Genomic DNA, 19,781 nt, shown 5'->3' on the forward strand with positions numbered 1-19,781 from the left:
CATATATTGCCTAATTGCTAATTACCCTTGAGAAGGTGGTGGGTGAGCCACATCTGTGAACCCGCTGCAGTCCCAGTGTGGTGTAGGTACACCCACAGTGCTGTTAGGGAGTTCTAGGATTTTGACTGTAGTGACAGCGAACTCTTGGTGCTGTCTTGGTCAAAAACCTTCCTTGATGTTTACCAGGGTTCTTGCTGTGGGGCGGGGTGGGGTCTGCATCCTGAACTCTTCCTCCAGCTCAGTACATCACAAACAATGACTCAGATGATTTGTCCTTTGTTTTATACGAGCGAGGATGTTAATTAAATTGAGCTGCTTGGAAAGGCTGAGGGAAGAGATTTGATTTGAGGGGAGAAGGAAAGGAGAGAGTGCAGAATGTAGTGTTAAAGTCATAGCTAGGGTGTAGTGAAACATCAATTTAATGCAAGGTTAAGTCCAATGAAAAGTCTGATGACAGCAGGGAAGAAGCTGTTTTTGAGAGAGAGTGAAACACATTTTCTCACCTTTTCGAAGGTTCAGTGGGCACCCACTCCCCTCCCCCCACCAACCCCAACCCCAACTGATCCACTCATTCTGGTAAAGAGGGGGCAGGGCCTAATTCCACCTGAAAAGCCGACAGCATAGCACAGAGTGGGCCACCGTGCATGCGCTGATCTGTCAGAGCAGCATATTGAAGTGCTGAAATTGGCACGGAACTGATGAGGTCAAAAACCTAGCTTGGGTGCCCAGCGTGAACCCCACGAAACAGCCACTGCTGATGTCTCCCAGCCCCAGCGCTACTCGAGCTGGGAGAACCCAGGCGATGGGTGAATGTAGGGCATGTTAGTGGGTTGGTGAAAAAGGCATATGGGACACTTGTCTTTATCAATCCAGGCATAGATTACAAAAGCAGGGAAGTCATGTTGGAGTTGGAACTTTGGTGAAGCCACAGGTTTTTTTTTATTCATTAGTGAGACATGGGTGTCGCTAGCTGGCCAGTATTTATTGCCCATCCCTAGTTGCCCTTTGAGGGCAGTTAAGAGTCAACAATATGTGGGGCGGCATGGTAGCACAATGGTTAGCACTGCAGCTTCACAGCTGCAGGGTCCTGGGTTCGATTCCCGGCTCCGGTCACTGTGTGTGGAGTTTGCACATTCTCCTCGTGTCTGCATGGGTTTCCTCCGGGTACTTCAGTTTCCTCCCACAGTCCAAAGATGTGCGGTTAGGTTGATTGGCTATGCTGAGAAATTGCCCCTTAGTGTCCAGGGATGCGTAGTTAGAGGGATTAGTGGGTAAAATATGTAGGGATATGGGGGTCGGGCCTGGGTGGGATTGTGTTCGGTGCAGACTCGATGGGCCGAAAGGCCTCTTTCTGCACTGTAGGCTTCTATGATTCTGTATGGCTGTGGATCTGGAGTCACATGTTGGCCAGACATGGTAAAGATAGCAGATTTCCTAAAGGACTAGTGAAACAGGTGGGCTTTTCTGACAATCGGCAATGGTTTCATGGTCATCAGTAGATTCCTAGTTCCTGATATTTTTATTGAATTCAAATTCCGCTATCTGCTGTGGCGGGATTCGAACCCAGTTCCCCAGAACATTAGCTGAGTTTCTGAATTAATAGTCTAGCGATAATACCACTAGGCCATCACCTCCCCTAAAGGGTGCTAGTGTATTGTACAATTCTGCTCGCTACATTGTAGGAAGGACATGAATGCACTGGAAGGGGTGCAGAAGAGATTCACCAGGGGACTGCCTGGCATCGAGCATTTAGGTTATAAAGAGGGGTTGGATAGGCTTGTGTTGTTTTTGTGGAGCAGAGAAGACTGAGGGGCGGGGGGGGGGGGGGGGGGGGCGCGACCTGATTGAGGTGTAAAGTATAGGAAAGAGATCGAGAATCTGATGCAACGACATACTCTCTTCCTCAATGTCAACAAAACGAAGGCGATTGTCATCGACTTCAGGAAGCATAAAGGAGAACATGCTCCTGTTTACATCAATGAGGCGAAGCCGAAATGGTCAAGAGCTTCACGTTTCTAGGTGTCCAGATGACCATAAACCTGTCCATGTCCCTCCATGCTGACACTTTAGTTCAGAAAGCCCACCAATGCCTCTATGTTCTCACAAGGCTAAGGGAATTTGGCATGTCCGCTATGACTGTCACCAACTTTTACAGATACACCATAGAAAGCATTCTTTCTGGTTGTAATACAGCTTGGTCTGGGCTCCTGCTCTGCCCAAGACCGCAAGAAGCTACAAAAGAGTTGTGAATGTAGCCCAATCCATCACGCAAACCAGCCTCCCATCCATTGACTCTGTTTATACTTCCTGCTGCCTTGGAAAAGCAGGAAACCCTCTCCTGAATGCCTGGTCCATTGAAACCCCTCCCTAACACACATTTCATTGATACCCATCTCACCAACCCTCACACTCCCCCTCTCTCCCCAGACCCTTTAATATCCTACTCAACCTAATCCCACTCTCCCCCTCACTCCCCGCACCCTTTAATATCCCACCCAGTCTAATCCCACTCTCCCCCTCACTTCCCACGCCCTTTAATATCCCACTCAGTCTAATCTCACTCTTCCCCTCACTCCCCGCACCCTTTAATATCCTACCCAGTCTAATCCCACTCTCCCCCTCACTCCCTGCACCCTTTAATATCTAACATAAGAACATAAGAACATTAGAAATAGGAGCAGGAGTAGGCCATCCAGCCCTTCGAGCCTGCCCCACCATTCAACAAGATCATGGCTGATCTGAAGTGGCTCAGTTCCACTTTCCCGCTTTCTCCCCATAACCTGTAATCCCCTTGCCTACCAAAAACCTATCTACTCACGTCTTAAATATATTTAGCGAGGTAGCCTCCACCACTTCAACGGGCAGAGAATTCCAGAGATTCATCACCCTTTGAGTAAAGTTCCTCCTCAGCTCTGTTCTAAACTGCACCCCCCCCCTTATCTTGAGGCTGTGCCCTCTAGTCCATCTACACGGACTTTAGCAAGGCCTTTGACAAGGTACCACATAGTAGGTTGTTGCATAAGGTTAAATCTCACAGGATCCAGGGTGAGGTATCAAAATGGATACAAAATTGGCTTCTTGACAGAAGCCAGAGGGTGGTTGTAGAAAGTTGTTTTTCAAACTGGAGGCCTGTAACCATCAGTGTGCCTCAGGGATCAGTGCTGGGCCCACTGTTATTTGTTATTTATTTTAATGCTTTGGATGAGAATATAGGAGACATGGTTAGTAAGTTTGCAGATGACACCAAGATTGGTGGCATAGTGGACAGTGAAGAAAGTTATCTCCAATTGCCACGGGATCTTAATCAATTGAGTTAGTGGGCTGACGAATGGCAGATGGAGTTTAATTTAGATAAATGTGACGTGATGCATTTTGGTCGATGGAACCAGGACAGGACTTACTCAGTTAATGGTAGGGCGTTAGGGAGAGTTACAGAACAAAGAGATCTCGGGGTACAGGTTCATAACTCCTTGAAAGTGGAGTCACAGGTGGACAGAGTGGTGAAGAAGGCATTCGGCATGCTTGGTTTCATCTGTCAGAACATTGAATACAGGAGTTGGGACGTCTTGTTGAAGTTGTACAAGACATTGGTAAGGCCACACTTGGGATACTGTGTACAGTTCTGGTCACCCTATTATAGAAAGGATATTATTAAACTAGAAAGAGTGCAGAAAAGATTTACTAGGATGCTACTGGGACTTCATGGATTGAGTTATAAGGAGAGGCTGGATAGACTGGGACTTTTTTCTCTGGAGCGTAGGAGGCTGAGGGGTGATCTTTTGAGGTCTATAAAATAATGAGGGGCCAAGACAAGACAAGTCAATATCTTTTCCCAAAGGTAGGGGAGTCTAAAACTAGAGTGAATAGGTTTAAGGTGAGAGGGGAGAGATACAAAAGTGTCCAGAGGGGCAATTTTTTCACACAAAGGGTGGTGAGTGTCTGGAACAAGCTGCCAGATAGTAGTAGAGGTGAGTACAATTTCATTTTTTAAAAAGCATTTAGTTCCGTGGGTACGATGGGCATAGAGAGATATGGGCCAAATGCGGGCAATTGGGATTAGCTGGGGGGTTTTTCAAAAAAAAGGGCGGCATGGACAAGTTGGGCCGAAGGGCCTGTTTCCATGCTGTAAATTTCTATGACTCTAACCCCTCACTCCCCACACCCTTTAATATCCCACACAGTCTAATTTATTCTTTATGTATATCCCAATGATATGTGAATCTCCCAGTGAATAAAAATAAACTCGGAAACACACTTGTCAAATAGTGCAAGAAAGTGATTTTATTTATGGAATGTGCATTGTGCAATAAGATTAACCCACACCTCCTTCAATTTATAGAATTTCTTCAATGTGATTTACAGGTAAAGTTGGACTAAGTCGTTTGCCAGTCGAGAATCAGAAGATCTTGAGAAGCAGAGCTTGTGCTCTATCCTGAGAATTTCCCTCGCCTGACGTTAGATGATGTTCCTTAAATTAAACTGAAAATTAGAAAAGGTAGGAATTATTCCCTTGGAATTGTAAAATTGAGAGAGATGATTGGTGGGTGACACTGTCAAATTAGTATCAGTTCAAGATGGTTAACATAGAGCATAGATCAGGGCAAGTCCAGAGATGGGAGCCAGATCATTACTAACAGCGCTAATTGGATTATTCTTTCACACTTTGTGACTTCTTACTGACCTTTGATACTTGAACTCCCCCACACACAAGTCTACCCAGACCCCCACTGGATCTCGCGTGGCACCATTCCCAATCCGTTTTGCCTCCATGGTGGATAAGGTGACATTAGCCACAGTGAAGTCATTAAGTTGATCTGCCAGTATCTCTCTCCGCCGTTTACAATATCAGCTAACAATGTCTCGGCAACAATTTGGCTATGGAGCTTTCTATCTCAGCATCCAAGCTGTTAGTGAGTAGGGTGAAATTCTGTCAACCAAATCCTTGTTGGGAGCAACTCACAATCCGGCTGGTTAATGACTCCATGCTTCATCCTGACTCCATATCCTGCAGCTCAGCCAATCCCTGAACCAGGACAATCATTCACCTCCAATCTCAAATGATAGCAAGAATTCCATATCGAGGAACTTCATCATCTTTAGCCTGAAACTCAAATACTCCCTGGACAGCTACTTTAACCACCCATTTAAATGTCAGACAAAGGAAGTGGAGAATAGATACGAGAAAAGAGAGAGAGACAGAGCCGTACAGAGGAAAGAAGAGTGATAGAGCAACAAGATAGAGGTGGGAGAGAGATATCGACAGAGGGGTAAGAGGGAGAGTGGGAGTGGGGGGGGTAGGGAAGACAGAGTTGGAAGGAAGAGAGGGGGAGGGGTGAGTGCAGATGGAGAGATATAGATGGGGAGAGAGAGAGACAGACGCAAAGGGGGAGAGAGAAACAGATGGAGGGAGGAAGGAACAGAGAAAGAGAGAGAAGGCTTAGAGAGAGAGGGGAAAGTGCAGTTGGGGGGGCAGAGAGATGGAGCAGAAACAGGGAGATATACAGATGGAGGGAGAGAGAGAGAGAGAGATGAAGGGGGTTGGAGAGAGGCATGAAGGGGAGAGAGTGGGGCAGGGGGTAGAGACAGAGATGAAGAGGAGAGCAAGATGGGTGAGTGAGAAGGACAGGAGAGACAGAGGGAGAGACAGAAGGAAGACAAGAGAGGGAAGAGAGAGATACACCCATAAATGGAGAGGAAGATGGAGGGCCAATAGAAAACAAGAGGGATGTACGCATCAGGTGGATTGTATTCACTGGCGTGCAAAAGGATGAGGGGGAAATCTCATAAAAACCAATAAAATTCTAACAGGAGCAGACAGGGTAAATGCAGGAAGAATGTTCCCAATGGTGAGGGAGTCCACACTCAGGGTGCACAGTCTGAGGGTACAGGGTAGACCATTTAAGATGGAGATGAGGATACATTCCTTCACCCCGAGTGGTGAATCCGTGGAATTCACTGGCACAGAAAGCAATTGAGACTAAAATGTTTTGTGATTTCAAGAATCCGGGATCAAAGGATATAGGTGGAAAACAGGATTAGGCTATTGAGTTGGATGATCAGCCATAATCAAAATGAATGGCGGAGCAGGCTCGAAGGGCCAAATGGCCTCCTCCTGCTCCTATCTTCTATGTTTCTGTAGTGAGGGAGAAAAAATGGAGGGAGAAATATATCGGGAAGGAGAGGGTAGGAGACGTGAGAGACAGAGAGAGGTTCTCCAAGGGAGTGTAACCCACTCCAGCAAGGTGCAGTCACACATCCGGACAGGGATACTCACCAGCTGGAGAACTCCTTTGCCAGCCATGCCCGGAAGTACTGCTCAACGTCAGCCGTCACTTTTCCATTGGGCATTCTCAGCTCGCCCTTGCCGCTGCCATCAAAGTTTCCACATGCTCCACACAGCTGCTTCCTCAATGTGTCCGCCACTGTCACCGTGACATCTCCAAATCCCCGGAACAACAGGCGCACCTTGCCATCATGTTCCACCATCACCCCTCCTGCTTCAACCTTAATGGTCACTTTGGAGGTAGCTTTAAATGGCAGCTGGTCTTGTTTCACTGGCCGTCCGTTCACCTGGGCCAGGGAAAGTGGCATGTCAGCGCCAAGATAATCTACCGCAAAAACCGCTCACAACCATCATCCCTCCATTCATCACTCAACCAGTCTGTCCCCTCCCTCTGTCTGTCCACCCATCAGTTTGTCCCTCCCTCTGTCCATCCATCAGTCTGTCCCTCCCTCTGTCCATCCATCAGTCTGTCCCTCCCTCCGTCCATCCATCAGTCTGTGTCTCCGTCTGTCCACTCATTAATCTGTCCGTCCATCCATCAGTCTGTCCCTCTGTCTGTCCATCCATCAGTCTGTCCCTCTCTCGGTCCATCCATCAGTCTGTCCCTCTGTCCGTCCATCCATCAGTCTGTCCCTCTCGGTCCATCCATCAGTCTGTCCCCTCCCTCATCCATCCATCAGTCTGTCCCTCCCTCCGTTCATCCATCAGTCTGTCCCTCTCTTGGTCCATCCATCAGTCTGTCCCCTCCTTCATCCATCCATCAGTCTGTCCCTCTCTCGGTCCATCCATCAGTCTGTCCCTCCCTCCGTTCATCCATTAATCACAAATAGAATCACCCAATCTGTCCATCCACCAATCAGTCTGATTACACACAGTCCCCAAACAGCCAGTGTCCAGTGGGTCATCTATTATTAGCCTGAGCTTCGGATTCCTTCAGCTTTCATCATTGGAGATTGATATAAAGTGAAGACGTTACTGGGCACCTTCACCCACACGCAGGGGAAGGGAGCACATTGGAGTGGGAGAGAGGCCCTGGGGGAAGGCCATCACATCCGATGTAAGCATGGTGGGAGAATGGCCACTTTGATCAGGGGTGGGGAATGGCCATTCTTGGCTGCAGAAGAATGGGAGATGATGGACATTTGGAGGGGGGTGGTTACCATGATGGGGAGTGGGTGGTTACCATGACAGGAGGGGGGCAGGGTAGAGGGTGTGGTTATGTTGAGGGAGGAGTGGTTACAATGGTGGGAGGGTGGTTACCATGGCGGGGGGCAGTGGTTACCGTGGTGGGGGGGGAGAGGGGAGTGAGGGGAATGAAGGAGTGGTCAGGAGTGGAGATAGTCACTTCAGGGTGGCACAGTGGTGGGTGATCGTCACTCAGAGGGGAGACAGTCCTCGCCACCAGGGTTATACTGGTGCTAGGTTCTAGGTTTATCAGACAGGGTGGGCCGTAAGCCGGGAGCCACAGCGACGGGGTACTTACCCAGATGGCTTTTTCCTCGGTCACAGCGATGAAGGCACCCTCAAAGTACACGTAGATGGCTGCCGCACCCAGCTTAGCCTGTTTGCTGCAGGCCCTGAACTCCACCAGTGCTCGGAACCACACTGCTGAGCGCTGATCGCAGATGGAGGCCACCTCGTATATCCCGGCTGCCCGCACCTCGGCTGCTCTGCCATCGAATGTGGTCAGCCTCTGGCCCCCTGTGATTGAGCAGACACCTTCCTTTGTGTAGCAGCCTCGCACGCCATTCCGGAGCTGGCACACCTCATTGGCTGCGCAGCCCACCTTCTCACACACCACCAAGCCTGTGGGGTAGCAAGTGCACTTCTCCAGACAATTCCGTGTGAAGATAACCTCCTTCGCCTGTAAGCCACGGAAAACAAATCCGTGACATACAACCAATTCAGAGTGGAAGAATGGCCCATTCCAGCCAACAAACACATCATCCACACCAGCCTCATCCCAATCCCCTCCACATCTCACCCCCATCTACTATTCCTTCCTCCCTCAAGTATTTATCCAACTTTCCCCCTTAAATATATCGATACTATTCACCTCCTCCACTCTGAGATACAGCGAGTCCCACTTCTCCCCCACTCCCCATGGGAGCGAGTCCCACATTCTCCCCCACTCCCCACTCCCTGTGGGAGCGAGTCCCACATTCTCCCCCTCTCCCCACTCCCTGTGGGAGTGAGTCCCACATTCTCCCCACTCCCCATGGGGGCGAGTCCCACATTCTCCCCACTCCCCATGGGGGCGAGTCCCACATTCTCCCCACTCCCCCGTGGGAGCGAGTCCCACATTCTCCCCACTCCCCATGGGGGCGAGTCCCACATTCTCCCCACTCCCCCGTGGGAGCGAGTCCCACATTCTCCCCACTCCCCATGGGGGCGAGTCCCACATTCTCCCCACTCCCCCGTGGGAGCGAGTCCCACATTCTCCCCACTCCCCATGGGGGCGAGTCCCACATTCTCCCCACTCCCCATGGGGGCGAGTCCCACATTCTCCCCACTCCCCATGGGGGCGAGTCCCACATTCTCCCCCACTCCCCATGGGGGCGAGTCCCATTGCTCCCCATGGGAGCGAGTCTCACATTCTCCCCCACTCCCCACTCCCCATGGGAGCGAGTCTCACATTCTCCCCCACTCCCCACTCCCCATGGGGGCGAGTCCCACATTCTCCCCACTCCCCATGGGGGCGAGTCCCACATTCTCCCCACTCCCCATGGGGGCGAGTCCCACATTCTCCCCACTCCCCATGGGGGCGAGTCCCACATTCTCCCCACTCCCCATGGGGGCGAGTCCCACATTCTCCCCCACTCCCCATGGGGGTGAGTCCCATTGCTCCCCATGGGAGCGAGTCTCACATTCTCCCCCACTCCCCACTCCCCATGGGGGCGAGTCTCACATTCTCCCCCACTCCCCATGGGGGCGAGTCCCTCTTCTCCCCCACTCCCTGTGGGAGTGAGTCCCACATTCTCCCCCACTCCCTGTGGGAGTGAGTCCCACATTCTCCCCCACTCCCCATGGGGGCGAGTCCCACATTCTCCCCCACTCCCCATGGGGGTGAGTCCCACATTCTCCCCCACTCCCTGTGGGGGCAAGTACCACTTCTCTTCCACTCCCCATGGGGGCGAGTCCCACTTCTCCCCCACTCCCCATGGGAGCAAATCCCACATTCTCCCCACTCCCTGTGGGAGTGAGTCCCACACTCCTCCCACTCCCCGTGGGAGCAAGTCCCACATTTACAGAGTAAAGCTCCCTCCACACTGTCCCCCCATCAAACACTCCCAGGACAGGTACAGCATGGGGTTAGATACAGAGTAAAGCCCCCTGTACATTAATGCACTGTGATACATGCACACACTGGAATTCTCAGCAATGAAAATGTCCTGAATTACCTGGAAATATCTTCCGTGATAGACGCAGCCACAGTTTTCCATAGGAACACATTCTTTACTGCTGAAGACGTAACCAGCATCGCACTGACAACCCTCTGAACATGTGGCATCGCATCCTCCAGGGGCAAGGATTTCAGAACAGCTGGATTCACAGGTACTGGCACAGAGTTCATAGTGACTGTTTGCTGGACAGGAGAGAGCTACAGAGAGGGGAGGAGAAGGAAGAAAATCCTCAACAAGAGGAAATAGCGACAAGGCAGTCCTCTCAGTCTGGGGCCGCAATCATCTCCCACACTAGCACCCATTAAAATTACAGAAAGATTCAAGCAAGCGGGAGGGTCAGCAAGATGGGTTTGAGGGATATGAGGAGAAGGTGAGATTGAGGGACATGGGGAGAAGGTGGGATTGAGGGACCTGGGGAGAAGGTGGGATTGAGGGACATGGGGAGAAGATGGGATTGAGGGATATGAAGAGAAGGTGAGATTGAGGGACCTGGGGAGAAGGTGGGATTGAGGGACCTGGGGAGAAGGTGAGATTGAGGGACATGGGGAGAAGGTGGGATTGAGGGATATGCGGAAATGGAGGATTGAGGGATATGCGGAAATGGAGGATTGAGGGATATGAGGAGATGGTGGAATTGAGGGATATGCGGAGATGGGGGAATTGAGGGATATGGGAGAAGGTGGGATTGAGGTATATGGGGAGATGGTGTGGATATAGGGATATGGGGATGTGGTGTGGATATAGGGATATGGGGAGATGGTGGGATTGAGGGATATGGGGAGATGGTGTGGATTGAGGGATATGGGGAGATGGTGGGATTGAGGGATATGGGGAGAAGGTGGGACTGAGGGTTATGGGAGAAGGTGGGACTGAGGGATATGGGAGAAGGTGGGATTGAGGTATATGGGGAGATGGTGTGGATATAGGGATATGGGGATGTGGTGTGGATATAGGAATATGGGGAGATGGTGTGGATAGAGGGATATGGGGAGATGGTGTGGATAGAGGGATATGGGGAGATGGTGGGATTGAGGGATATGGGGAGATGGTGTGGATTGAGGGATATGGGGAGATGGTGGGATTGAGGGATATGGGGAGATGGTGTGGATTGAGGGATATGGGGAGATGGTGTGGATTGAGGGATATGGGGAGATGGTGTGGATTGAGGGATATGGGGAGATGGTGTGGATTGAGGGATATGGGGAGATGGTGGGATTGAGGGATATGGGGAGATGGTGTGGATTGAAGGATATGGGGAGATGGTGGGATTGAAGGATATGGGGAGATGGTGTGGATTGAGGGATATGGGGAGATGGTGTGGATTGAGGGATATGGGGAGATGGTGTGGATTGAGGGATATGGGGAGATGGTGGGATTGAGGGATATGGGGAGATGGTGTGGATTGAAGGATATGGGGAGATGGTGGGATTGAAGGATATGGGGAGATGGTGGGATTGAGGGATATGGGGAGATGGCGTGGATTGAGGGATATGGGGAGATGGTGGGATTGAGGGATATGGGGAGATGGTGGGATTGAGGGATATGGGGAGATGGTGGGATTGAGGGATATGGGGAGATGGTGTGGATTGAGGGATATGGGGAGATGGTGTGGATTGAGGGATATGGGGAGATGGTGTGGATTGAGGGATATGGGGAGATGGTGTGGATTGAGGGATATGGGGAGATGATGGGATTGAGGGATATGGGGAGATGGTGTGGATTGAGGGATATGGGGAGATGGTGTGGATTGAGGGATATGGGGAGATGATGGGATTGAGGGATATGGGGAGATGGTGTGGATTGAAGGATATGGGGAGATGGTGTGGATTGAGGGATATGGGGAGATGGTGTGGATTGAGGGATATGGGGAGATGGTGTGGATATGTTGGGTTCAGTTGACACCATTATGAAAGGTTGGCATTAATTCAGCATTAAGCCTTTGATTAACATTCAGCCTCCATCCCTGGTGAACTGGGCATGGGTTTCACAGTTGGCCTCAATCCCCCCCTTTCATACATTGCACAAAGGAATCCAATACTCACGGCAGAAGTCTTTGTTCCTCCAGGGTTTGATATGAACACCAGCAGATTGACAGGCAATAGCGTACGCTTGGAGACTGTTACAGAGCACCTCCTTCTGTCCATTGGCCTCACACACATCATACAGGCAGTTCTTAAAGAAGGCTTCAGGTTTAATCACATGCTTACAAGCGGCAAACGGCCCATTGCTAGCTTGTAAGAGGCCACAAGCATCGCTCTGGCTATACAAGTTGGTCTTTTCTGCATCACAGCGTGGACACTTGTCTCCACAGCCATCGCTACACTGCACCCCCTGGACTGATACCTTCCAGCTTGCTCCGAACTTCGTCACGTCTTGGGTCACCTTGCCGTCAGGAAGGGTGAACTCGTTCTTCTTGTCCGTGTCGTAGTTCCCACACAGACCACCCAGTTTGCCCTGGTAGGTGCTGGGGACCACCACAGCCACATAATACACTCCGTCGTACATCACCTGCAGACCAAACCTTGTCCGCAGCACTACCTTGTTCCCTTCCTGGGTCACCTTTACACTCTTACACGACAGCTGGAAGGGCAGACTGAAGAGTTCTCCATTGACCTGCGAGACATAAAAGGAGCAGGTCAACTGTCACCACTAAAAAAACAATGCTATGGCCAAGCCCTGCCAGCCTCACCAACCCTCTTGCCAACCTCCAAACTCTGCCTAACCCTGACCCCCCTGCCAACCCCCACCCCTGCCAGTCCCACATCCCTGCCAACCCCATCTTGGTGCCAGCCCCACCTTCCCCTGCCAACCTCTACCCCCTGCCTGTCCCACCTTCCCCTGCCAACCCCATCTCGGTGCCAGTCCACCTCCCCCTGCCAAACTCTACCCCCTGCCTGTCCCACCTTCCCCTGCCAAACCCATCTCGGTGCCAGTCCACCTCCCCCTGCCAACCCCAACCTCCCTGCCAACCTCTACCCCCTGCCAGTCCCACCTTCCCCTGCCAACCCCATCTCGGTGCCAGTCCAACCTCCCCCTGCCAACCCAAACCCCCCTTGCCAACTCCAATCCCCTGCCAGTCTCACCTCCCTTTGCCAACCCCAATCAATGCCAACCTCCAACCCCGCCCCCTCCCAGCAACCACCACCCCCCCCACCCCCCCACTCCCCAGCCTCACAATCGCGAGCATGCTCACCTGAACCTTCCACTTCACCCCTTGCTCCATGATGAAACGATACCCGTAGACATTGACCATGACCATGCGGGTGACCGCCACTCTGCCATTTCCCCACTTGACATTGTCCACCAAGACGCTGAACTCCTGCAGTCTGCCACTCAGTTTCACTGCCTTGGACAGGACGTAGGTGCAGGTTCCTTGGAAGTCAAATCTCACTCCGTCAAAGGACACGTAGTGGGGGTCGCCCGAGGCCACGCACTTGGCGTGTCCGGCAGGGTGGCAGCCTTGCACCCCGTTGGCCGTCTTGCACACCTCCCCTGGCCCACAGACGAAGCCTACACACTCGACCTCATCATCCCCCCGACAGACGCAACGCTGCTTGCAGAGGGCATCAGGATAGAAAACCTCACCCTTCTTGTGGTACCTTCCCTGGTGGGTGCAGCCACACTCGGACAGCGGGACGCACTGGTCACCGCTCAGGATGAAGCCGTTGTCACACTGGCAGCCCTCGCGGGAGGGGGCCTGGCAGCCCTGAGGGGCAGTCAGACCATAGCAGGTGGCTGGACAGCCAGAACCAGCCAGTTCATAGTGAGAATTCATTGGACACTCAGCAGCTGTGAGGGGGTAGGCGGGGGGGGAGAAAGAGAGGAATGTTAGAGACACAATCCAGCAAGCCCATGAACTTCCAACAAGACACAGAACCTCCCCGAATCTCCAACAAGCATCGCAGCTTGCCATCCATGCCCCAGCTACTGGCGACGAGAGAAAGAATCACCCCCTGCCTGCCAATCAGGACGTCCCAAATCCTTTCACAACTGGTCAGGAACTTTATTTCAAGTGGACTCATGGTTGGATTGCAGGAACTCAGCAACCAATTCACAGACAGCAAGATCCCACACACAGCAATGTGGTAATGACCGAGATCGGCGATGTTCACTTGAGGGACACAGGAAGAACCAACCCCAACCTCCCACCCCTTCCCCCTGCTCTTCTCCCAAATACTGAACCTGGGACCTTTCAGTCCCACATCAAAAGGGCGGTACTTGGTTCAATGTCACAATGACAGACAGCATCTCCAAGAATGAGGTGCTCCCTCAGTACTGAACATTTAACACTGTACTATTCCTCCAGCCCCTACACCCCCTCCCTATCTCTGTACCCTCCTCCAGCCCCTACACCCCCTCCCTATCTCTGTAACCTCCTCCAGCCCCTACACCCCCTCCCTATATCTGTAACCTCCTCCAGCCCCTACACCCCCTCCCTATCCCTGTAACCTCCTCCAGCCCCTACACCCCCTCCCTATCTCTGCAACCTCCTCCAGCCCCTACACCCACTCCCTATCTCTGCAACCTCCTCCAGCCCCCTACACCCCCTCCCTATCTCTGCAACCTCCTCCAGCCCCTACACCCCCTCCCTATCCCTGTAACCTCCTCCAGCCCCCTACACCCCTCCCTATCTCTGTAACCTCCTCCAGCCCCCTACACCCCTCCCTATCTCTGTAACCTCCTCCAGCCCCTACACCCCCTCCCTATATCTGTAACCTCCTCCAGCCCGTACACCCCCTCCCTATCCCTGTAACCTCCTCCAGCCCCCTACACCCCCTCCCTATCCCTGTAACCTCCTCCAGCCCCTACACCCCCTCCCTATCTCTGCAACCTCCTCCAGCCCCTACACCCCCTCCCTATCTCTGCAACCTCCTCCAGCCCCCTACACCCCCTCCCTATCTCTGTAACCCCCTCCAGCCCCCTACACCCCTCCCTATCTCTGTAACCTCCTCCAGCCCCCTACACCCCTCCCTATCCCTGTAACCTCCTCCAGCCCCCTACACCCCTCCCTATCTCTGTAACCTCCTCCAGCCCCCTACACCCCTCCCTATCTCTGTAACCTCCTCCAGCCCCTACAACCTCCGCGATCTCTATGGTCCTCCAATTCTGGCCTCTCGAGCTTCCCCTGATTCCCATCGCTCTGCCTTCAGCTGCCTGGGTGGGGGCCCTAAGATCTGAAATTCCCTCCCTAAACACCGCTCCCCCCCCCCACTTCTCTCCCACTCCCTCTATTGGTTTCTGTGTCCTTGATGCTGGATAAATGCAAACCCTTTGGGAGATAGGGAGGAGCAATGTGCACTCCACACAACCCAGGCATGGAGCAGAGGGACCGAATGGCCTGCTTGCTCAGAGCAGGGGGGAGAGGAAGGTGAACAGGGGTTCAGAGTGCAGGAAGGTACTCACGGCAGAAGCTGTTGGTCCTCCAAGCATGGACCTTGGCCCCCGCCTCCTGACAGGCGGCAGTGTAAAGGCTGAGGGCTTCACACAGGGCTTTGCTGAGACCTCGGTAGTGGCAGACATCGTAGAGGCAATCACGGAAGAAAGGAGCAGGATCCACCACCTTGAGGCAGTCGCGGAAAGGTCCTGAAGCGCTGGGTATTTTCCCGCAGTAATCGTCCCCACGGAACTTGTCCTCGTGGTCCTTGGGGCAGACGGGGCATTGCTTCCCACAGCCAGGGGCACAGCCCGGGACATCGGACACCTTCCAGGCATTTCCAAAGGCCTCAGCGTCGCGAGTGATCTGGCCGTCCGGCAGGCGCAAGTCGCCCTGCTTGTGACCGTTGTAACTCCCGCACAGGCCACAGACGGCTCCCGCATAGCTGCTGGGCAGAGTGACCGTCACGTGGCTCCGCCAGTCAAAGGTCACCTTCAGGCCAAAGTCTGTCTGGACCACACCAGTCCAGCCACTCCTGTAGACGGTGATCTGGTCATTGTCCACGTAATAGGGCAGCGATGAGAGGACACCATTCACCTGGACAATACAGAGATAGAGTCAACCTCTTCTCCTGTCACTGCTCCCCCACCCTTCACTGGCTGGAACTCCCTCAACGCTGACCCTCTGACAGTGCGGCGCTCCCTCAGCACTGACCCTCTGACAGTGCAGCACTCCCTCAGCACTGACCCTCTGACAGTGCGGCACTCCCTCAGCACCGACTCTTCTAAAAGTTTGAGACTGAGGGATAAGGAGGAAGGGTGAGATTGAGGGATACGGGGGATAGGGAGGGCGGGATTGGGGAATGTGATGCGAGCAATCTGACTCAGTCATTCTCTCTCCCAACACCGGTTTGAGGTGACGGCACCCCTGATTGGCGCAATCGATTCCGAGTTGTTTTCAGGGGTTTTGTTTGATGGTGTCCAGGGGAGGGGTGGGGGGAGTTATTACAAATTGGGGGCATACTCACCGTCACTGCGCCGCGTTCAGTCACACTGAGGACGATGGTGGTTCCGTAGACCAGCACTGTCACCTCCTTGGTGTAGGAGACTGCCTTGCTGCCGCGATGATTGTTCTCCACACGCACCTCAAATGGGGTGAGGTCGGTGTCCTTGGAGCACAGGCCAGACAGCTTGTAGATGCAAGTGCCCATAAAGTCGTATCTGGTTCCATCGAAGGTTTGGTAGTGGGGGTCCCCGTTGGCAGAGCAGGTGGAATATTTGGCTGGGAAGCAGCCCTGGACCCCATCAATGGTGGCGCACACTTCGCTGGCCTTGCATCTCTTCTCCTCACAAACGACCATCCTGAGGTCAGGGTCGCAGTAGCACTGCACGTGGCACTTATTGTCTGCCCAGAACCTCTCCTTGGGCTTGTAGTGGATCCCCTGATAGGTGCAGCCACAGACCAAAGCGGTGGCCTTGCACTTGCCATCCACCAGCACGTGGCCCGCATCACACTGGCAACCCTCTACACACGGCTGTTTGCATTCTGCCTTCCCGTTGGGGTCATCGCAGGTAGCCGGACAGGCTCTACTGCAGGGCTCGTAATGGCTGTTCGCCGGACACTTGTAGGCTGCGGATGGAGGAGAGAAATGTTAAAGACAAGACACACGCCTAGTAACACACACCCAACCGGCTACAAAAAAAACCAGCAAGAGGAGCCAGTGAGAGACATTCAGCCCATCGGACCTGCTACCCCTCCTAATGTCAGCCTGGCTGACTTTCGACCTCAACCCACCAATCCCACCCTCTCTGTCGGCGACCACAGATCCACTGATCCCTGACCATGAGACTCTGGGCCCGAGTTTTGGGTTATAAGGAAAGGCTGGATAGACTGGGACTTTTTCCTCTGGAGCGTAGGAGGCTGAGGGGAGATCTATAAAATAATGAGGGGCACAGATCAGCTAGATAGTCAATATCTTTTCCCAAAGGTAGGGGAGTCGAAAACTAGAGGGCAGAGGTTTAAGGTGAGAGGGGAGAGATACAAAAGTGTCCAGAGGGGCAGTATTTTCACAGAGGGTGGTGAGTGTCTGGAACAAGCTGCCAGAGGTAGTAGTAGAGACAGATACAATTTTATCCTTTAATAAGTGTTTAGTTAGTTACATGGGTACGATGGGTATAGAGGGATATGGGTCAAATGCGGGCAACTGGGATTAGCTTAGGGGTTTAAGAAAAGGACAGCATGGACAAGTTGGGTTGAAGGGCCTGTTTCCATGCTGTGAACCTCAACAATTCTATTTCCAAAGATCCTCCATGCCAAAGACTTTCTCATCTCAGTTCAAAATGCCCGCCCTCCTCACCGTGGGACTGTTTCCCCCACTCCCCGCCAGCCCTGGCCCCAGGAGGGAAGGAATCAACTTCGCAGTCCACCCTGTTCACTCTCTCCTTCCTCTTCCCAACGGAATACCTGTATCACATAGAACAACCCATTTCACTCAATGTGTAATGCTAACAATCCCTAATACACATTCACTCTCACTGGGGTACGGCTCCCACACACACTGACTCTCACTGGGGTACGGCTCCCACACACACTGACTCTCACTGGGGTACGGCTCCCACACACACTGACTCTCACTGGGGTACGGCTCCCACACACACTGACTCTCACTGGGGGACGGCTCCCACACACACTGACTCTCACTGGGGGACGGCTCCCACACACATTGACTCTCACTGGGGTACGGCTCCCACACACACTGTCTCTCACTGGGGTATGGGTCCCACACACACTGACTCTCACTGGGGTACGGCTCCCACACACACTGACTCTCACTGCGGTACGGCTCCCACACACACTGACTCTCACTGGGGTACGGCTCCCACACACACTGACTCTCACTGGGGTACGGCTCCCACACACACTGACTCTCACTGGGGTACGGCTCCCACACACACTGACTCTCACTGGGGTACGGCTCCCACACACACTGACTCTCACTGGGGGACGGCTCCCACACACACTGACTCTCACTGGGGTACGGCTCCCACACACATTGACTCTCACTGGGGTACGGCTCCCACACACACTGTCTCTCACTGGGGTACGGGTCCCACACACACTGACTCTCACTGGGGTACGGCTCCCACACACACTGACTCTCACTGGGGTACGGCTCCCACACACACTGACTCTCACTGGGGTACGGCTCCCACACACACTGACTCTCACTGGGGTACGGCTCCCACACACACTGACTCTCACTGGGGTACGGCTCCCACACACACTGACTCTCACTGGGGTACGGCTCCCACACACACTGACTCTCACTGGGGTACGGCTCCCACACACACTGACTCTCACTGGGGTACGGCTCCCACGCACACTGACTCTCACTGGGGTACGGCTCCCACACACACTGACTCTCACTGGGGTACGGCTCCCACACACACGGTGGGAATGCTGGGGTTGCACAATCACTTACGGCAGGATGTTTCCTTGCGCCAGTTTTTCACAGTGATTCCCTCCTTCTGGCACTCTGTGGCATAGGCTGCCAGGGCCTGGCAAAGCATGCTCTTCCTGCCCTGGTTCAGACATACATCATAGACACAGCTGTCAAAGAAGGGTCGATGGTCCACCTTTTTGTGACAGGGGCTGAAGATCCCCTGCAGCCACCCACAGTACTTCTCACTCTGGTAAAGCTTACGATGCTCATCTGAGCAGGTTGGGCAGTAGCCACGGCAATAGTCCCAGCAGAAGGGGTCCCGATCGTTGACCTTCCAGCTGCCAGCCCATTGAATGATTGAGGAAGCGCTGGTGCCATTCGGAAAGAATTTGTCATCTCCAGCCTTTTCATTGAAGTTGCCACACAGACCACAAAGCTCTCCAAAGTAACTGCTTGGAATCTCGATGATCAGATACCAATTCCAGTCATACAACACTTTTAGACCAAAATCCGTCTCCACCACGGCAAACTGCGCAATCTGATGTAGATACAATTTCCCATCCACCAGCTTCATTGGTAAACTTCTTCGCACCCCATCGACCTGCACCAGAATAGAAATCTCGCAATGTGATCTCACAGGACCAATCCAAATACATCACAGTGAGATAGCACAGAACTGCTAATTCCATCAAACGCTCCCAGGACAGGTGCAGCACGGGGTTAGATACAGAGTAAAGCTCCCTCTACACTGTCCCCCCATCAAACACTCCCAGGACAGTACAGCACGGGGTTAGATACAGAGTAAAGCTCCCTCTACACTGTCCCCCCATCAAACACTCCCAGGATAGGGACAGCATGGGGTTAGATACAGAGTAAAGCTCCCTCTACACTGTCCCCCATCAAACACTCCCAGGACAGGTACAGCACGGGGTTAGATACAGAGTAAAGCTCCCTCTGCACTGTCCCCATCAAACACTCCCAGGACAGGTACAGCACGGGGTTAGATACAGAGTAAAGCTCCCTCTACATTGTCCCCCCATCAAACACTCCCAGGACAGGTACAGCACAGGGTTAGATACAGAGTAAAGCTCCCTCTACACTGTCCCCCATCAAACACTCCCAGGACAGGTACAGCACAGGGTTAGATACAGAGTAAAGCTCCCTCTACACTATCCCCCATCAAACACTCCCAGAACAGGTACCGCACGGCGTTAGATACAGAGTAAAGCTCCCTCTACACTGCCCCCATCAAACACTCCCAGGACAGGTACAACACGG

The 19,781-nt window shown here is 52.9% G+C and overlaps 1 protein-coding gene across 1 annotated transcript in view; it reads right to left on the bottom strand.

Moving 5' to 3' along the window:
- Window positions 1-4,261: 4,261 nt before the first annotated feature.
- The window catches only part of LOC145338930 (IgGFc-binding protein-like), a 53,824-nt gene continuing 38,304 nt past the window's right edge, over window positions 4,262-19,781 (bottom strand). Inside the window, 9 exon segments of the mRNA XM_080183327.1 lie at window positions 4,262-4,479; window positions 6,275-6,570; window positions 7,767-8,147; window positions 9,685-9,884; window positions 11,730-12,300; window positions 12,881-13,476; window positions 15,091-15,658; window positions 16,089-16,690; window positions 18,543-19,104. Of these exon segments, the coding sequence (XP_080039453.1) occupies window positions 4,470-4,479; window positions 6,275-6,570; window positions 7,767-8,147; window positions 9,685-9,884; window positions 11,730-12,300; window positions 12,881-13,476; window positions 15,091-15,658; window positions 16,089-16,690; window positions 18,543-19,104 (3,786 nt within the window). The 3' untranslated portion in view covers window positions 4,262-4,469.

This window comes from Carcharhinus amblyrhynchos, unplaced genomic scaffold (genome assembly GCF_965287045.1).
Source record: "Carcharhinus amblyrhynchos unplaced genomic scaffold, sCarAmb.v2.hapA chromosome_250, whole genome shotgun sequence".
Lineage (NCBI taxonomy): Eukaryota > Metazoa > Chordata > Chondrichthyes > Carcharhiniformes > Carcharhinidae > Carcharhinus > Carcharhinus amblyrhynchos.